The sequence below is a fragment of the Medicago sativa genome, chromosome 3 (assembly GCF_051527215.1).
Source record: "Medicago sativa cultivar Bolivia chromosome 3, Bolivia_mono, whole genome shotgun sequence".
NCBI lineage: Eukaryota > Viridiplantae > Streptophyta > Magnoliopsida > Fabales > Fabaceae > Medicago > Medicago sativa.
In genome coordinates, this window is record NC_140751.1 from 15709592 (window position 1) to 15727801 (window position 18210).

At 34.2% G+C, this 18210-nt stretch overlaps 1 protein-coding gene across 5 annotated transcripts; it reads left to right on the forward strand.

Annotated features, from left to right (window-relative positions):
- Positions 1-889: 889 nt before the first annotated feature.
- LOC146936071 (SNF2 domain-containing protein / helicase domain-containing protein / HNH endonuclease domain-containing protein) lies at positions 890-17774 on the forward strand. Of its 5 annotated transcripts, none has more exons than XM_085751081.1 (26): positions 890-1214; positions 3041-3394; positions 3702-3834; positions 4681-4856; positions 5447-5520; positions 5737-5772; positions 5866-5956; positions 6495-6554; positions 7040-7220; positions 7292-7384; positions 7456-7548; positions 8755-8900; positions 10646-10747; positions 12086-12196; positions 12909-12974; positions 13067-13165; positions 13574-13765; positions 13862-13990; positions 14082-14186; positions 14636-14950; positions 15084-15271; positions 15350-15452; positions 15597-15742; positions 15895-15974; positions 16661-16836; positions 17139-17774. In XM_085751081.1, exons 1-26 carry the CDS (start codon positions 909-911, stop codon positions 17253-17255), a joined length of 3672 nt encoding a protein of 1223 aa, XP_085607207.1. In that variant the 5' UTR covers positions 890-908; the 3' UTR covers positions 17256-17774. The 5 variants fall into 5 exon arrangements, with proteins under 5 accessions (XP_085607207.1, XP_085607208.1, XP_085607209.1 ...); XM_085751082.1 differs by having other exon boundaries at positions 7474-7548; XM_085751083.1 differs by having other exon boundaries at positions 7310-7384.
- Positions 17775-18210: the final 436 nt, after the last annotated feature.

An 18210-nucleotide genomic window follows, 5' to 3' on the forward strand; every position in this document is an offset into this window, starting at 1 on the left:
TGCATGGTCAATTTCAGGGACTAAAGTGACTAACGGAGTCTACATTCAGGGACTAAATTGACTAACGAAGTTTGCATTCAGGGACTAAATTGACTAACAAAGTCTACATTCAGGGACTATTTTGCAATTTATCTGCATTCAGGGACTAAAGTGACGAATCCCTTCCGATTCAGGGACTAAAGTGACTAATTCCCCTATGGAATATGAGGATAGTTTAAGGTTCTCTCATACATAGAAGAAAAATGTAATGTACTCTAAAAATGAGTTTCTAGTAATAAATAACTTTTAAAATATTTAATAATAACTCAAAATTACAACATATTCAAAATTTGTATGTTTAACTGTTGACTACTCTCATGACATACTTTTTATACATTTAATGGTGAGACTCTGTTTTGTTTTTGTATATATTTAACAGAAATGTTAGATCAAGCAAAATTTTTACGAGAAAAGTCTCGCGAAAAACAAATTTAACTGCAACATTTGTTTTCATTTTTAATTTCAATTTCCGTTTTTTCCGCTCAAAACTGATTTTCGTTAGCCTGTTTTTCATTCTTGTTCAATTCGGGATCATTCATGTCGCTATGTATAACATAGCTTTATATTAATTGTGATTCACGGTTATCAGAGAATCTATAACGGTGAATGTTAGAGAAAGAAAACCATATGATACAATCAAAGCTTAATTGTTCTTAAAAAATAAAGTAAAAAAGGAAAAAGTTGCAGAGTAATGTCAAAATACGGTGAAAGTGTCGGGATCAGGATAGATGACATTTTTTATTTTTATTTTTAAAAAAAACCTATTTATCCAACGTTCACCAAATACCACCGACTTACCGTCAAATAGTGTAAAAACTTTTGAAACAAAAGAACTCTGCTCTCTCGTTCATTCAGTCAGTCACTGAGCAATGGAACTGACAGAAGAACAACGGAAACAAATCGAAGCGAATCGACTCGCCGCAATCGCAAAACGAAAAGCATTCTTAGAATCCAATTCCCATCAACAACAACAACGAAACCCTTGGAACCTTTTCAAATGCCAGAAAATTTCTCAACCCAAACCTCAACCTCAACCTCAACCCGATTTCAAATTCCTCGCGAGACTCGAAATTTGTTCTCATGATTCTTTCACCATTACTCCTCTTCCGATTCCGTATTTCGCTTTTCCTAGCTTCGATGTTTGTTTCGGCATTCTCAATAACATTCTCGCACAAGTACGTTATTATCTCACAATTTCGAATTTCAAATCTCGTATACTTTGAATTTGATTTGTATGTACTGACAGTGTAAAATGTTTAATCAGATTTCACATTTTAGATATGAAGCACAGATACGGTATACACTGACCGATAAAAATTTGAGAAAATGAATTAGTTGAAAGTAGTTCACTTGTATTGGTACTGACAGTAGTTCATTTAGTATTTGAATTTGACTTGTATGTACTGACAGTGTAAAACATCTAATCATATAATTTCATTATTTAGATATTGGATTATTTGTATGTACTGACACTACACTGACATGTTCACCGCGGTAATAATTTGAGCAAATGAATTATTTGAACGTAGAGTACTTGTTTCGGCATTTTGTATGTACTGACAGTGTAAAGTGTTTTGATTAGATTTATTTTAGATATTGGATTTAATTTGCGTGCACAGTTAGTGTATATGAAGCACTGACTGACCGATTCGACACTGGAAACTGGCATGTCCAGACCGGTAATAATTTGAGAAAATGAATCATTTGAACGTAGTCACTTGTGTCGGTACTGGTGATAAAGATGAAATGACTCAAGTACTGACACTCTCTCACAAGTACATTATCTTAAGTGAAATGAAATCCAATTTTCTATCATATGCACATGTGCATTTTGAATTTAATTTCGTGTACTGATAATGTAAAACTTTTAATCAAATTTCACTGTTTAGATATTGGATTTAGTGTATGTTTGGTTCTGGGGTGACAAGAATTGATTTTGAGCGAATTGATTCTGTAAAATTGATTTTGGATAAAAGTGAGTTGAATGTGAAGTGATTTATGTTTTAATATATTTTTTGTAAACGTGGATTTAACACAAATTTTAAGGCTAAAATCATTTGTAGAAGCCAAAAGCTACTCATTCTTGCTTCAAGTAGAATCAATTCTACAAGCAAAATCAATTTTCCTTTAAAATCAATTCTACAACCTCTAAAATCACTTTTGACCCTCCAAACTTGAAACCAAACATATGCCTAGTATATGTTTGGTTCCATCATGTAATTGATTTTGATATGTTTAGTTCCTCCAAAGAAGAATCGATTTTGCCTCAATAATTGATTTTACCTTTAGCTCGATACCCCATCTGAGAGCACCCTGGCCTAGGGGGCGACTGAGCTGAGGATGGAGGCTCAGACGAGGGACTGGCTCGGCACACGACTCTAGATAAGGAGTGCTTGGGAGAGGTCGTTGTTCACCACTACCCTAAGGGTGACGGCCTGTCTGGCAGTATCTACCTTGGGACACACATCTGATGGAGTTGGGTTAGGACAAAGATCGGGAAGGCACATATGAGGACAAAACACTAAAACAACTCCTATAAAAGTGGACTTGGCTTCTAGGATGAGAGATCGCTTTTACTGCACATCATACACACACCTTGAAACCTTAGGCAGTCGTCCCTTTCGAAAGGGCCAAACCTTAGGTTTAGCTTCTAGACCAGAACATTAGTGTAATTTTTTTTTTGCACATACATTCAATCAAAGTGGCATATAGATAGATACTGTGTAAAGCCCATCATATTGATATCTGTAGAGGTATTATAGGATTTCACATGATAAAGTGGTGCGATGGTGTGATTTGATTGAATATATGTATAAAATTGTTTTATTTTGTTAGTGTGTTACAATTAATCTTTTGGATATTTGTGTATGTAATTTAGAAAATGATATTGTGATATATCTAAATGGTGAGATCTAATTGGACGTCTGTGTAAATTATTTAACATTGTTGGTGCAAACAAATTAAACTTAGTATTACTATTATTTTGTGATGTTGCTTCCAGATGAATGTGGATCCATCACATTTTACTCAAACAAGCGCGGGTGGGAAAGCCTGTGTGTTTAAATTGGCAGACTACCGTAGCGTTTTGAAGTTGTTAAAGGCGGAGATTGAGGTTGAGGAGATTCCTTGGAGCACTTTCAATGTTGTTGAGAAGCTTTCACATTTGGAAGGGAGGTGGACTCCGGTGAGGCCAGAACACTTGAACGATGATGAGGTTGATGGTTTGATCGGAAAGTTGCCTAAGAGTTTACTTGATGTATTGTTGCCGTTTCAAATGGATGGTTTAAAGTTTGCACTTAGAAGAGGTGGTCGATGTCTCATTGCTGATGAAATGGGACTTGGGAAGACACTTCAGGTTCCAATCCTTTGTTTTCTTCATTATGGTTGAATTGTTTTAGATTTAGAGGGTGTTTAGAAGAATTTTGAAGGATTTGTATGCTTATTTTCGTGACATAAATATTTAAGCTTGTGTTTGGTTAAGCTTATAAACTCTTAATTAAACACTTAAGCTGATTATCAAATGTGTTTGTGGATGGTTTGTCATTGTGCATGATTTATTAGACTTTTGTTGTTGTGGTTTTATACTTATATTGCTTGTATTGTTCTCAACAAACTCAAATAGAATGATGACCTGAAATGTGTATGGTTGTTTGCTTTTTCAGGCTATAGCTATTGCGGGATGTTTCATCGATGAAGGATCTATACTTGTTGTCTGCCCTGCTGTTTTGCGGTATTCATGGGCTGAAGAAATTGAGCGGTGGCTTCCTTTCTGCTTGCCTGCCGATATTCACCTCGGTAATATTTTGCATTTTGAGTTGTGTATGGTGCTGTATACTTGTTGGTATTCATCGCGAAGGTTGGAAAAACTTTGGTGAAAACTGAGAAGTGGATGTGTTGTTTGTTGTTGAGAAGAATGTAGGATATTTGCAATAACAATGCAGTCCCCTGTATTTAAGGGATGAACTAGTTACCGTTCAATCTTTTATTAGAATACACAGATATTGTTGTCTTCTATAGCATAATACTAGAGTTGGTTGGGAGCTGGAGGTTCAAAAAATTTAGAAACGTGGTATTAAAGTTGAATGCTGTATTTTTACTACACAGTAGGATTGGTTAGGTAAATCAGGCACATTTTAAACATGGTTTAAGAACTTTACCATGAAAGCAGTGAATGGTAAAAGAGGAGGGGGAATGGAGAAGATAGAAGAGGCAGGAAAGATCTTACCCAAGTACTGTTGATAATTTAAACCAAACTACAGTACACTGTAATAAATTTACACCACACTTTCCTCATGTTCATGGCTCAGAAGTCTGGCCAAGTTATCACCAAGGCTATGAATGGAATGGTTGCTGTTAGACCCAACAAGATTTATTTATTTATTTTTGGACCATATTATCATTTCGTTAATGTTTGCTATTCTATTTAAGCATATCTTTCTACTAATGTTTTTATATGGTCGCTAGAAGGTCTATGCTTGAAGTCAACTAGTCATGTGCATAATTGAAAATTGAATATGGAAATGATATTCAATTGTACTTTAATCTATAGGAGTTTTGTAGTCTAACCTTTAATTATTTGAATGTTAACTTTTTTTTGGATTGTTTTTAATTCATAGCATTTACTTGTTTCTTCTAATCCAGTTTTTGGCCATCAAGACAATCCTGTAAATCTAACAAGATGCCCTAGAATTGTGGTCATTTCTTATACCATGCTTCATCGTCTAAGGAAGAGCATGCTTGAGCGTAAGTGGGCTCTTCTGATTGTTGATGAATCTCATCATGTACGTCCTACAAAGAAAACCTCAGAACCAGGAGAGGTATGCTCAGTTTTCATCTCAATTTCTGGTTTGTAAACATAATTCCTTTATGTTTGTTAAAGTTGATGTGTTATATTATGTGTATATTAATTTTGGCATCTCTTTTTGAAGCTGTTATGATGTCGTGATTGTATCATGATTGTTGTTGCTACTATTATTAGCATATCTATCTTGTCCTCTTCCCCCAAAATTGTGAATGGGCATTCAAAATTTATTAAAGTGTGTATATACAAAAGCAGGCTAATTCACAATTGTATGCTGAAAATGAGCAACACTTACAGCTTTGGGAATTGGCATAAATTGTGAGCCTTATTTATAATTTTGGGGACTGATATGAATTTGGATGGAGGAATGAGCTTTAGGTTAGTAGGATCAGAAAATCTGGTAGGGGCCGGGAAGTCAAAAAATCGTTCTATGCTTAGTGGTCACAATTAAAATCATTTTGGTTCAAGTTATTTTTCCTTTTGGAAATTAATTTGTATTTTCTCGTCTTGTAATTTAATGTGTTATCCTGTATATCTGTAGATATTTTATTTGGCTAAAGCTTAAAGAGGTATTTATATTTTTTCATATATGTTTTGTCTTAACAGATAAAGGCTGTTCTTGATGTGGCTTCAGAAGTCAAGCGTATAGTTCTGCTATCAGGGACACCTTCTTTGTCAAGGTTGTAGCCTAGGTCATAGTAAGCTAGTTGTGTATGCTTTGATGTAAATAGTTATCATTGGATTTGAAAAATCTAATTTTAAGATTTTGGTTATGGCTCCATATTTTTGAACTTTCTGTTCTGTTGTAATTTGGGTCCTCTCTTCATTTTTGTTATTTAATTTCTTAATTTTTTTTCCTTAAATCTCATGGTGCATTTCTTCCTAGGTGCTGATAGACCGTTCGACATATTTCATCAGATAAATATGTTATGGCAAGTATATTCACCTTGAACATTTTCCATATTTAAATTTCTTTCTACTAAGCCTACTAATTCAGTTTTCGGTGAAATGCTTCTATTTTACAGGCCAGGTTTGTTGGGGACAACAAAATATGAGTTTGCAAAAACTTATTGTGATCTCAAATATATCAAGGGTGTCCAAGGAAAATATTTTGCGGTAATCCTGTCTGTGCCTGTGTATAATATGTATGTTTTTATTTGGTTAATTATTACGAGTATCTTCTAGCTGCTACTAGTTATTTCTTACAACTTACAAGTTACCACCAAAGAGCACTACCTTTCTTCATTATTTATATTAGGAATTTAGGATGATGACGGATGTTATTTCCATACTATGGTTGGTAAAGTATTGGATAAGATATTGTTGTTGTTGTATAAAGTGATTTAAAATTGTAACATCTGTTATAGAAATTTAAAAAATGAAAAGACTGGTTCAAGGATCTTAAATTTTCTAAAATACGTGGTTGGAGCAATCGTGTATTTATTTCTGCTTTTTAGCCTCATTCAGGTACTGTGTCGTACCCATCCTATTCAAGATTATCATCCATTTATTGCTTTTTAACCTGTGACAAGGGAAAGTGATAAGATTTTTTTTTTTTTTTTTTTTTTTATATATTGATAATTTTTTTTTTTTGGGTAGTAATTTGTTTGTTGTTAGAAGAGGAATTGATGCAAACAACGTGATTGTATTTCAGGATTATTCAAAGGGCATTCGCTTGGAGGAGTTGAACGTGTTACTAAAGCAAACTGTTATGGTGGGCATTCTTAACATTCTTTTCTATGCAAAATCAAGGTTATGTTGTTATTTATTTTTTACGAAACAACACTTAGTCCCATACAATACAACAGTGCAAGTCTTCTTGACTCATTCCGTAAGCGTAGGAGGTCGTTTTCTATCACAATTAACTCTCAATATATTTTTCTGTTACATTCATCTTGCTCGAATCTGGTGGTTTACTTCTAAATTTATTTTTTGTTTTGTATGATGAATCAAAGATATTTAGGCCTGTTAAAATTTATTTTTCCTTAAGTATTTCTTGAGAAGTTTACCAAACCAACTCTTAAACTGTGTCACGTGATATGGCATGATTTCTAGTTTTTTATGTGTAAGGTCGATTTTGGGCACGTCCCTTTATAAAATGTTTATTTTATTATGCCTTCTTGGTTGAGTATAACAATGTTTTGTGACTTCTCCAATCCATCCATGATTGTAAAGATATTGTCTTATTATGTCTTGTAGATAAGGCGGCTCAAGGAACATGTGTTGCAACAGTTACCTCCAAAACGCCGGCAAATTATAAGACTGTTGCTGAAGAGGTCAGATATAGTTGCTGCAAAAACTGCAGTTGGGGTATTGAAGATTGATTCCTCTGAAAATGCTAGTGAAGATATGCCTTTGGACAGTTTGGATGAACATGATGGTATGGTCGAGGAATCTTTGTCTTTACGTTATTGGACTAATTTGTGTTTCAGCTAATGACTCGCATAATAGTTTCCGCAAAAACTGCAGTTGGGGTATTGAAGACTGATGCCTCTGAAAATGCTAGTGAAGATATGCCTTTGGACAGTTTGGATGAACATGATGGTATGGTCGAGAAATCTTTGCCTTTACTCTACTGAACTAATTTGTGTTTTAGCTAATGACTCGCATAACAGTTGTCTCAAAAACTGCAGTTGGGGTATTGAAGATTGATGCCTCTGAAAATGCTAGTGAAGATATACCTCTGGACAGTTTGGATGAACATGATGGTATGAACAAGGAATCTTTGCCTTTACTCTATTGTACATTGTCTTAGGCCTCACATAATAGTTTTCAGTTAATTTGCATTTCAGCCAATGACTCACATAATAGTTTTCAGATCAACATTGTCTTAGGCCTCACATATTAGGAAGAAATTGCTATTCGCTGAGATGCTTATGAAATTCTGTGTGAAATCAGTACATAAAAATAATTCATTAGTTTGAATTGTTTATCATTTGAAATTGAATAAATGAATTGTTGTCCTAATCTGTTAGGTGTGTTAGTTGAGGGGGTTAGAGTTAGTTAGGACAAGTCTGTTTTATAAAATAGTATGACAGGATGAGTCTAGGAATTTATGCGAGAATTGGGGCCTTGGGCATGTGATGTGTGGAAACACTTGAGGTTTTGGTAGTTTGTAGAAGTATTCATAGGACATTATATCTATTATTTTTAGAATAATAAAATTGTGGATTTCTATAAACTGATATCTGAGTTTGAAATGTTGGTGGCTTTGCTCAAAGGGGAGCTACAAAAATGTAAATGACATGTGTGATTTGGTCGTTGGGGATCAACTGATGAGTTGGATGGTGGTGGTTTTGGCGAGTGGTGGGCATTGGAGACGGCAACTGGAATCTGCCTGAAAGACTAGGAGACACTGGACGAATGGCTAATTAGATTGGAATTGAACAGTTTCTGGCAAAATAAGAAACATCAATGGACAGTGGGTCCACCGCATTTCATTGATTAGGGTGATATCTTGTTAGGATCTTGGTCCTATGTCGAGAACAAGGAAAATGTGCGAGCATATCATTTTAGATACAAAGATTAATGTTACCTTATTCACTTTCCTTGAAAGAGAGAACCTAGGCATCTGATGTTGAAACAGTGTGCGTAAACTATACAAGAGTCCATTTTACATAGGAATGATTATATAATTACAAAATAAATATAGTAGATTCTAAAACTATTTACATAATACAATAAGCATATACAATAATTACGAAGATCATAAACATATTTTCCCGCCTTTTTGATCTGATAATATTAGCAACCAACTTTTGAATTGAGAAACATAGAATGTTGAACCAAATTGACTCTAAGCTTCCAAACAGTAATTCCTGATGATACCACTTTAACATTAACATACTTATTCTTGAAAAAAAATCATATACTCGTTAAATGTTTTAACTATTCTTCATCCTAACCATTGTCAGGAAAGCTTACTTATCAAGAGCTTGGAATTGCAAAACTATCTGGGTTTCGTGAATGGCTTTCATTCCATCCACTTATTGCAGGATCAGAGAATGCTTCAAAGATGATAATTTTTGCTCATCACCACAAAGTTCTTGACGGAGTACAGGTGCATTTCTCATCAGTTGGTAGCTTTAATTAAGTGATTGAGTTTGTTGCAGCTCTTTAGTTGTTCATTTGGGAGTCAGTAAGTAGTAGTAGTAGTAGTAGTAGTAGTAGTGGTAGTAGTAGTAGTGCTAGCAACACTCACTCTAACACTCTTTTCAACACCAACTCTCTTGATGGGTGAAATTCATGTTGGTCCCACCACTTTATGTGGGACACATTTTCAATATGGTGGGACCCACATGAATTTCACTCAATAAGAGAGAGAATGTTGCAAATAGAGTGTTAGAGTGAGTGTTGCTAGTGCTACTCAAGTAGTAGATCTAACCATGTATGTTATTTGTTAGAATTTTGTAAGAGTTCACTATAAATAAAAAAGGGCAACCCGGTGCACTAAGCTCCCGCATATGCAGGGTCCGGGAAGGGATCCCACCATTTGGTGTATTGTACGCAGCCTTACCCTGTGCTGTTTCCAGGACTTGAACCCGTGACCTTCCAGTCACATGACAACAACTTTACCAGTTGCGCCAAGGTTACCCCTCTAAGAGTTCACTATAAATACCAACTAAATATTCTTTCATCTTATTGGCGAAAAACCCAATTCCCACATTGACTAGATTTTAAACATATGATGACCTAAATAGAGTTTATAAAGCTAACTGAGCAAGTTGGATTTGTGCGTAAGAAACGAAATTTATGTTGGTATCACGTCCTATCATAGATTTGTTGTTGGGATACCCATATTATAATTGCACCGGTCCAATAGCTATGTGTGTAACAGGGTGTATTACTATTGGAGAAAAATCCAAGCCCGACATTAACTGGATATATGGCCTAAGTGGAGTTTATATAGTGTTAAGAGTCCCACATTGGATATGATATGCTCTAGTGAAGTGCTATAAGTGGAAGAAATCCCTCACCTTAGAAGATGTTTTTGTAAGCATGAGTTAGGTCCAATCCAAATTCTAAGATAGGATTAGATCGTATCCGATCCATTAGGCCACCCGGTATCTAGCCATTTAGGTCATGGTCCTGATGTCCAGGCCTAGGCATGAGCAGATTTTTCAAGAGGCCTGCATTGTATGTGATATGATATGCTCTGGAAAAATGTGTATGTGGAAAACATCCCTCACCTTACAAGCAGTTTTTTTTTTTTTTTTTTGTAACAGACTGGCAACCTTCTTGTGCTACCAATCTGCCGCTCATAGGAATATTTACCACCCTCATATGGTATTTCTTTCGCCTCCCAGGTCACGGGTTCGAATCCTTGTCGGAGGAGAAAGAAATACCACATGGGAGGAGTGATATTCCTATGAGTGGCAGATTGGTAGCACTGGAGGGTAGCGTCTTTTACAACAATGAGTTAGATATATCCTAAAATGTAAGATAAATCTTAGACAATCATTACCTTACTGGCCATCTAAGGGGTTGTGTTAGGTTCAAAATCTAAGAGATTTGAATCGGGTTTTTCTCATTCCAATAAATCACCATATGTCCCGTTTAATAAACAATGCTTCCAATCTACCATCATGAAGTAACTCGGAAGTTGCTGCTCCTTATTAAATCACTTTGACAGTTCGGGACCTAATTTAGTAACTGGAGTAACTCATATCTTCGTTTTGATTTTGTGTCCATTCATTTGAACAGGTGATTATCATACTGTATATTAACATTGGCCTTAAGGCTTTGATGTCCCACAAACATTTAAATTTTATTTCTACTATAAAGATTGTCTTCTGAACCATTCAGGAGTTTATATGTGAGAAAGGAGTAGGTTTTGTGCGAATAGATGGACATACGCTACCCAGAGATAGACAATCCGCAGTAACCTCATTTCGATCATCGCCGGAGGTATTGTAAACTTTACATTTTTCTCCTGAATTTATTGTGATACAGATAATTTATTCTCACTTTCATTTTTCGCCATATTCATAAGTTTTTATATTACTTTGATGCTTTCTTACACTCCCACCAGTCCTGTTCATAGAAATAAAAGTAAATCACAAAGACCAATAATAAAGCACATTCAAAGGATTTACTGCTATTTAATTTTTTTTTTTTCTTTCCAAAACTGCTCTTAGCGTTTATTACATGAAACCCACTTGTGTTGGGAAGGTGCATTTTAAGTAAAAATTTACGATTATATATATAAAAAGAATCTTACAAATTTACAATTGAATAGGGGTATATAAGAAATTTCAATAATTAATGCACTTAGAAAGTGAACTGAATTTATTACATTTAGGGCCAGTAAAGTAACCTAGTTGTCTCTTATAATTAGGACAGGAGGTAGTTTTAACTTTGAAGCAGAATTTTCCGATGATCAGTCCCGTTTTCACTGTTCTGTTTGATGAATTGATGTAGTATTTTTTTTTCTAGCTGTTGGAATGTAGGGATGTTTATGAATTGTCCATAAAATTAACATGTCTCATTCAAGATAAAATCTGGTGCGAAATTATTGAATGAGCAGTTTTACATCGTTGAATAAAAGTTATGAATTACTTAAAATCAACCACATTGAACATTTTTGCGACTATCTGTGTCCACATTAAAACATAACTTATATAAACCTTTTATTATAACATTTACAACATTATATCAATATAGCTAACAAGATATCTGCAACATTATAAAACCTATGTATGTCGTTCTAATTCATAGACATGTGAGTATGTGACATATATATGAATTTATTAATGACGGGACAATATTCTCTAAACCAAAACAAATCAAAAGCAACTGCAGAAACGAATGTCATTAAGCAAATAGCTCCAGATTCTTGGAGACCTCAGTTTGTGTTCCAATTTTTTTTTTTTAAATTCTAAAAATCATTATTTAGGAAAGAGATTAGATATAGCTAAAAAATTGGGTTGCCAAAGTTTAAAATGTAGATAATATACAAGATATTGTACTCTTAGAATCAACATATGATTTTGTAATTAGTAGAAATGTTCTCTGTTGTAATGTACTGCATAAACTTCTCATTCAAAGAGAATACTATTCTAATAGCATAGATTGAATTTATTTTTCCATAAGCTTCATACACTTATTCTAGCTCATATTATAAAATTAGATATCACCAATGGAAATAAATACCAGCCGCAAAACATGTCGGTCATCATCTAGTTGACATAAGTTTTGAGTATTTTACCTTCTTATTTTGACTTGTTAGTTACATGTGCATTTCAGATTAAAATTGCGATAATAGGTGTTCTAGCAGCAGGTTTTGGACTTGATTTCTCGGCAGCACAAGATGTTGTGTTCTTGGAGCTACCTCAGAGCCCAACAGTGATGCTTCAGGTTCTGCTCGATAGGATATCACTTCATAAAAGTTTGTTTATAACTATTGTTGGGTTGTAGGATAGGCTTCGTTTTCCAGTGACTTGTGTTTTATCTTGTCATTACAATTGATTATGAAACATGAATACAGTTGCAAATGATTCTGCAGATGACTGAGTAGTGTAGCAAAAGAAATAAAATAGTCCTTTTGTTGTGTGATTTACAATAATAATAATTAATAAACATCAATATCATGTATCAAATGCCTCTCAGTCTGGTGCTGGACGCTAAAATCATAATGAACTGTAGAAACACATCTAAAGTTGATTCACGTTAAAGGAACAATTAAAATGGGAAACTCAGGTTAATCTATAAAATATACTAGATAATCTTATGGAAAAGTGCAGCAAAAATGGAACCTTGGATGATTCCTTCATAATACTGAACCATTAGGCATGTAATTGATCTTCTTTTCATCCTTCTTTTGACAATTATCATGTCTGGTGTTGCATTTCATCAGTCTTATTTACCATGAAAGTGATGCAGTGTTGATAGGTATTAGCTATTAGCTATGAGATGGCACTGTAAAGTTTTGCTTAATTGTGGATATCTCATACAGTTTGTTTGGTGTATTGTACTTGGTAGTTGATGGTGAATTGTAAAATATGGGGGTATTCTTGATATTGAAATAATATCTTAAATGAATAATACATAATGTTAACATACTTTGTAGGCTGAGGACAGAGCTCATCGACGGGGGCAAACAAATGCAGTTAACATATACATATTCTGTGCAAAGGTAATTAGGTTCTCGTTGATTATGAAGTTTTGAATTAGGGCTTATTGTGATATCCCTCTGTCAAGCACTTATGTTCAAATGACCATCTGTAGGATACTTGGGATGAATCACATTGGAAATATTTGAACACAAGTTTGCATCGTGTTTCATCTACAACTGATGGCAAATATGATGCGGTGAAAGGGCTAGAGGTCTCGCCTCAATTTCTTTACTTTTATTATTTGCTTTTCACCGTTGGTTTTTTTTCTTCTTTTTTTTTTTTGGATAAGTGTTTGCAAACTTTCTTTATATTAATGTTATTTTAAATCTTAAATTTGAACATGTTTTGATTTATGCGTCTGTTGTCTACCATTTATTTTGAAGAAATAAACATTTAAAAGAAATTGATGTATGTATCTGTGTAACTTTAGGTGTTTAGTTTGTCCAGAGTTGTAATACTCATAAATTTACAATTTTATACATTTTATGCTTTATGAAAAACAAATGAATACAATCCATAATGGATTTGGATCCTTTCCAACTCTCTCCGTCCACTTTGTCTTTCATGTTTTGGTTCTCTTGTATAACATCAGTTTCCTTTTGGGGTTGTTGTGTGGCAGGTTGAACGTGTTTCTTTTCTAAACCCATCCTCAAAAATTGACAGATATGAAGAACAATCTGCATCTGAAGATGCATTAGTTGAAACACAGTTGGATAGGCAACCCTCTGCAAGACAATCAAATGAAACAGAAGCAAACCAAGATGATGAATCTGGCTTTGTAAACAATATAAGTCAGAGTGCTAATATTATGGTATGACTTAGTTTATACTTTTAAGTTGTTCTGCCTCTGATTTATTCGCTCTATTAGTTGCTTTTTTCTAATTATTATATTTTGTGGGAAGAATAGGTTGATAGTGCTTCCTGCATAGATTTAGGTCAGGCTTCAGTTTTGGATGGAAATCTTGATGCAGATGTTTTTTATGCTGGGGATAGATGTTCTGAAGAGAGTTTAGAGGACAAAGATAACGTAATAGAGGTGCATTTTCATTGAAGCTTTCTAATGGAAGGAATGACTACTTTAGTTCATGTAGTTTTATGAGAGTATGAGTCTTATTTTTCTGTTTCAGGATAAGAAATCAACTTCAACAACAGATGCAGATGACAACCAGCCCACTCATCCTGTCGAAGCCGAAGAACATTGTTCTCATCAAGTTAATTCTCTGCGGTTTGAGGTAAAAATCATTTGTAGTTTTTGTTTTCATTGTACAAAAAATTTCAGGTCCAGTCAGTCATTGGCTTGATTATGAAACAATTTATGTTTATTTTATTTGTTTATGAAACAATAGTAGAGCTTGTATTCTGCGGGGTTCATCCTTTTTTTTGGTGTATTTGGTTAGAGTGAAATGCCTACATAGTAGAAGCAAAGTTATTGAAAGAATTTATGTTTATTTTATTTGTTTATGAAATAATAGTAGAGCTTGTATTCTGCGGGGTTCATCCTTTTCTTTGGTGTATTTGGTTAGAGTGAAATGCCATATTCAATTAGATGTTAGTACCATTGCCTATGTTATCGCCTATGGAATAGTATTGTGTTGATGGCTTCCTTTGGTGTCATGCAAAGACTGGATATCGTAGTTGATCATTCTCATGGGTGCAAAAGTAACATCTGTTTACTCTTCAGGTTAGCCCATATACCGGAAGGATACACCTCTATACGTGTATTTTGGGTAAAGATGCAAGACCACAGCCACTTAATGAAAATTTCCGACCAGAGGACCTTGAGTTGCTGAGTCCTGCTGATGCTGATGAGAAACGGTGTATAGAGTCTGCATCTGTCAAGGATAACTCTGTTTATAGGAACGCTCTTCTGGATTTTGCAAATGAGTGGAAGAATTTAAGGTCAATTGAACGCAATAAGTTACTTGGAAAACCATTACAACTTCCTTTGGCTGTCGAATTGTGCTACTTAAGTGAAAGTAATAACCACAACAACAAGGTCAGCACACCATGCGCTTAAACTCTGTTTTAATGGAATATGTATGATCTTTTCATAAAATTTGCCCATCCCCTCTAATATTGTTTTGCTTCTTTGTATATATAATAATGTAACAAAAGTCTATGATTGACAGGGACTAATAAATGGTGGAAGCAAACGGCGCATGACTCCTTTAGTGGACATCAGCTATCCCTTACCATCAGATGCTGTTTGGAAAAAGGTTTATCTTAGAAGTGGCCGTGGTAAGAAGGAAAAAGAATACACTCAAGGCTGGAGCCCGAAAGATGAGCCTCTTTGTAAGCTTTGTCAAAAGCAATGCATGTATGACTATGTCCTATACAAATTATGTATTGCTTTAAAATTTGTATATTAGTATACAATTAATAATTATCATTTCAGGGGTAGCAATGCCAAGACACCTGAATATTTTGAAGATCTTTTTTGCAACCTTGTCTGCCATCAAGAGTATCGGATGAGAACTAGCAACAGATTTCTCCGTCAGGTTGGAACATTTGTCATATTCAAATTAGCATGTATTTGACTAATTTTTTCGTTTGTTGTTTAGATGTCTGTTGCTAGAAATGTTATTGTGTAGTTTTTCATGTCTTTGAGCTAGATTTTAAAGAAGCTGAGATGAAATTTTCAGGAACTTTTCCAAATTGAGCAAGGTGTGTGCACAAATTGCCAATTGGACTGTCATAAGCTTGTTTTGAATATAAGACCTTTGTCCCTGGAAAGACGACGAGGGTATATTGAAAAAGTAGCACCAAATATTGCAAAGAGGAAGAAGATGTGAGTTTATGATATTGAAAAACCTAAAGTCAGTTCTGATATGATGTTAGAAAACATTACAGGCTTGAAATAGTGTTAATAAACTTGCTTATTAACTGTACACCAACAATCTTCTGAAGCACCCTTCTGAAACACTGGTTGATTATCTGCAGGTTTGAGAAGCTTATCAAAGATCCAATTGAAGGCAATGCATGGCATGCTGATCACATTGTTCCAGTATATAAAGGCGGAGGTATAATTTCTTTTGAAGTTTAATCCTACTTGCTTTTGGAAGAATTGCAGTATCAATCTTTTTATTGTAGTGACCTATTTGTTATTCTATGAGATGACCATCTTGATACTTGTAACTAAGATTTTGATATGCTCAAAGGAAAGACCAATATAAAAATCTTGATTTATGGGAAGCATTCGTCTAGTCAACTTGTACATGTAATGTGGGTATTAAAATGTAAACAAGTCTTCAAATAGTAGGGACGCTGCTATTAGGTGCCTATAATACTGTTTTTCTTATTGTTTTTCTCAAAATGCCGACATCCTGAAGTTAACTTCCAGAATTGACTTGGTAGTGGTATGTGGGGTAATTTACAATGTCAGGATGTTAACTTCTAGACCGTTTGCTTAGGTTTATCAGGATATACTTCCTTGTTTTATATTTTAGAAAAATTTAAATTTTCCACTTATTTTTCCAAATACAAAAAAAAAAAAAAAAAAAATCACAATATAAATAAATATATTAGAATAAGAGAATATATTATGCACACCCAAATTTACAAAATAAAAACTAGAGATCACTGCATTTATAATGTCCTCTTCTTTCTCTGTTGATTGTGTCCTCCTCCTGTTACTTCCTCTACTTGTAGAAAAAGTTAGACTTTAGGTGTGTTTTGAATTTTATACCTTATTTAATCATTTCTATAGGGGAATGCAAGCTTGAAAATATGAGAACTCTGTGTGTGGCCTGCCATCACGATGTTACTGCTGTACAATGTGCTGAGCGACGCATTATAAGAGCAAATGCCCGTAAACAACTAAAAGTATTGATGGATACCATGAAAAATAATACGAAGGGTGCAGCTGGTAATAATAATAATGAGGTATGTTATCATTTCTGTTGATGCATAGACACACATTCCCTGATGGTGTAAACTGTGAAGCATTTCAGTCTGCCATATTTATTGGATGACATGTCTGTATAACACTTTGTGTCAAGCATTCATGCTTTAGGAAGTAAATTTTGTCAATTATATGGTTCATGGTCAACCTAAGAAGCGAAAATTGTGCGTGAGCATAAATTTTATTACATACTCAAGTAAAACCATTAGCAAGAAAGCCTTCAAGAGGTAGACATGCAAATTTGATGACTGTTTATTCATATCACTTCCTGTATAAAATTCAGGACCTAATTCTTCACGGGGTGCAAGAAAGTATGCACGAGGATGATATTTTAGTCCCGGTTCCTGGAAGTGCCTATTCGCTAGCTAACAGCCAAGAAAGTGGAGATGCAGCCTATTAAGGATCAAGAACAATTACGGAAGATCTTCACCATTCAAACCCAATTTGTTGTAAAAAAAAACTGATGGGGGACCGGTGCAGCTTCATCGACCAGCAGATGAACGTAATCTGCTTTGAAATGGTCATCCGTGGTATGATAAACTCAGTAAATTCATCCTTATTGTTGTTCATCAATGTTTTGTTGTGATACAGTGCAGCCTATCAATTAGATTCCTTAAGGAAATTCTTTTGAAGAGTGCTGTTTTATCTAGTTGGAAAGCCAACAGTAGTCAACATGTGAAAATAGAGAAAGCCCTTAAGCCTGAGATTAAGATAATCATGGCACTGTAGTGTTACAGTTTGGGGTCATCCATGTATAAACATGTCATTGATTTCAACCATTATTTTGTATTGTATTAGGGAAATGTTGATCTGAAATTACATGACCAAATTGTTGTGTCATGATTCATGTTGTGAATGTGATGAACTATACTGTAGTTTCCAAATTGAAATATGATAATAAAATTTTACGTTTAACAAATTGAATTATATTGTGAATGTGACTGAAATGATATATTTTATTAAACGTCAAGATAAAACTAGTTTTCTTGACAGAAAAAAAAAAAACAGAACTAGTTTTCAGTGATAGTGCATGGCTCTTGCTAATTGCTATTATTAATTTCTTTGTCTTCAAAGGTGAAAAGTAATTCGACTAAAAAAAAGAAAGAAAGATGAAAAGTAAGAATTGAGCATGTATCTATATACACATTACGATTTAATTATACACTATTAATTTTCTTCTTCTTTTGCTAACGGCATTTAAAAGGAAAAACTTTTTAAATTGAAAACAACTTATAAACATTCAAAAAGTCAAATATACACTTTCTCATCATCTCACAAGAGAATATTTCTATTTTAATTTTGTTAACTAGTGTCCTAATGACAATCTTTAACATTTCCTTACATTTTTTAATAGT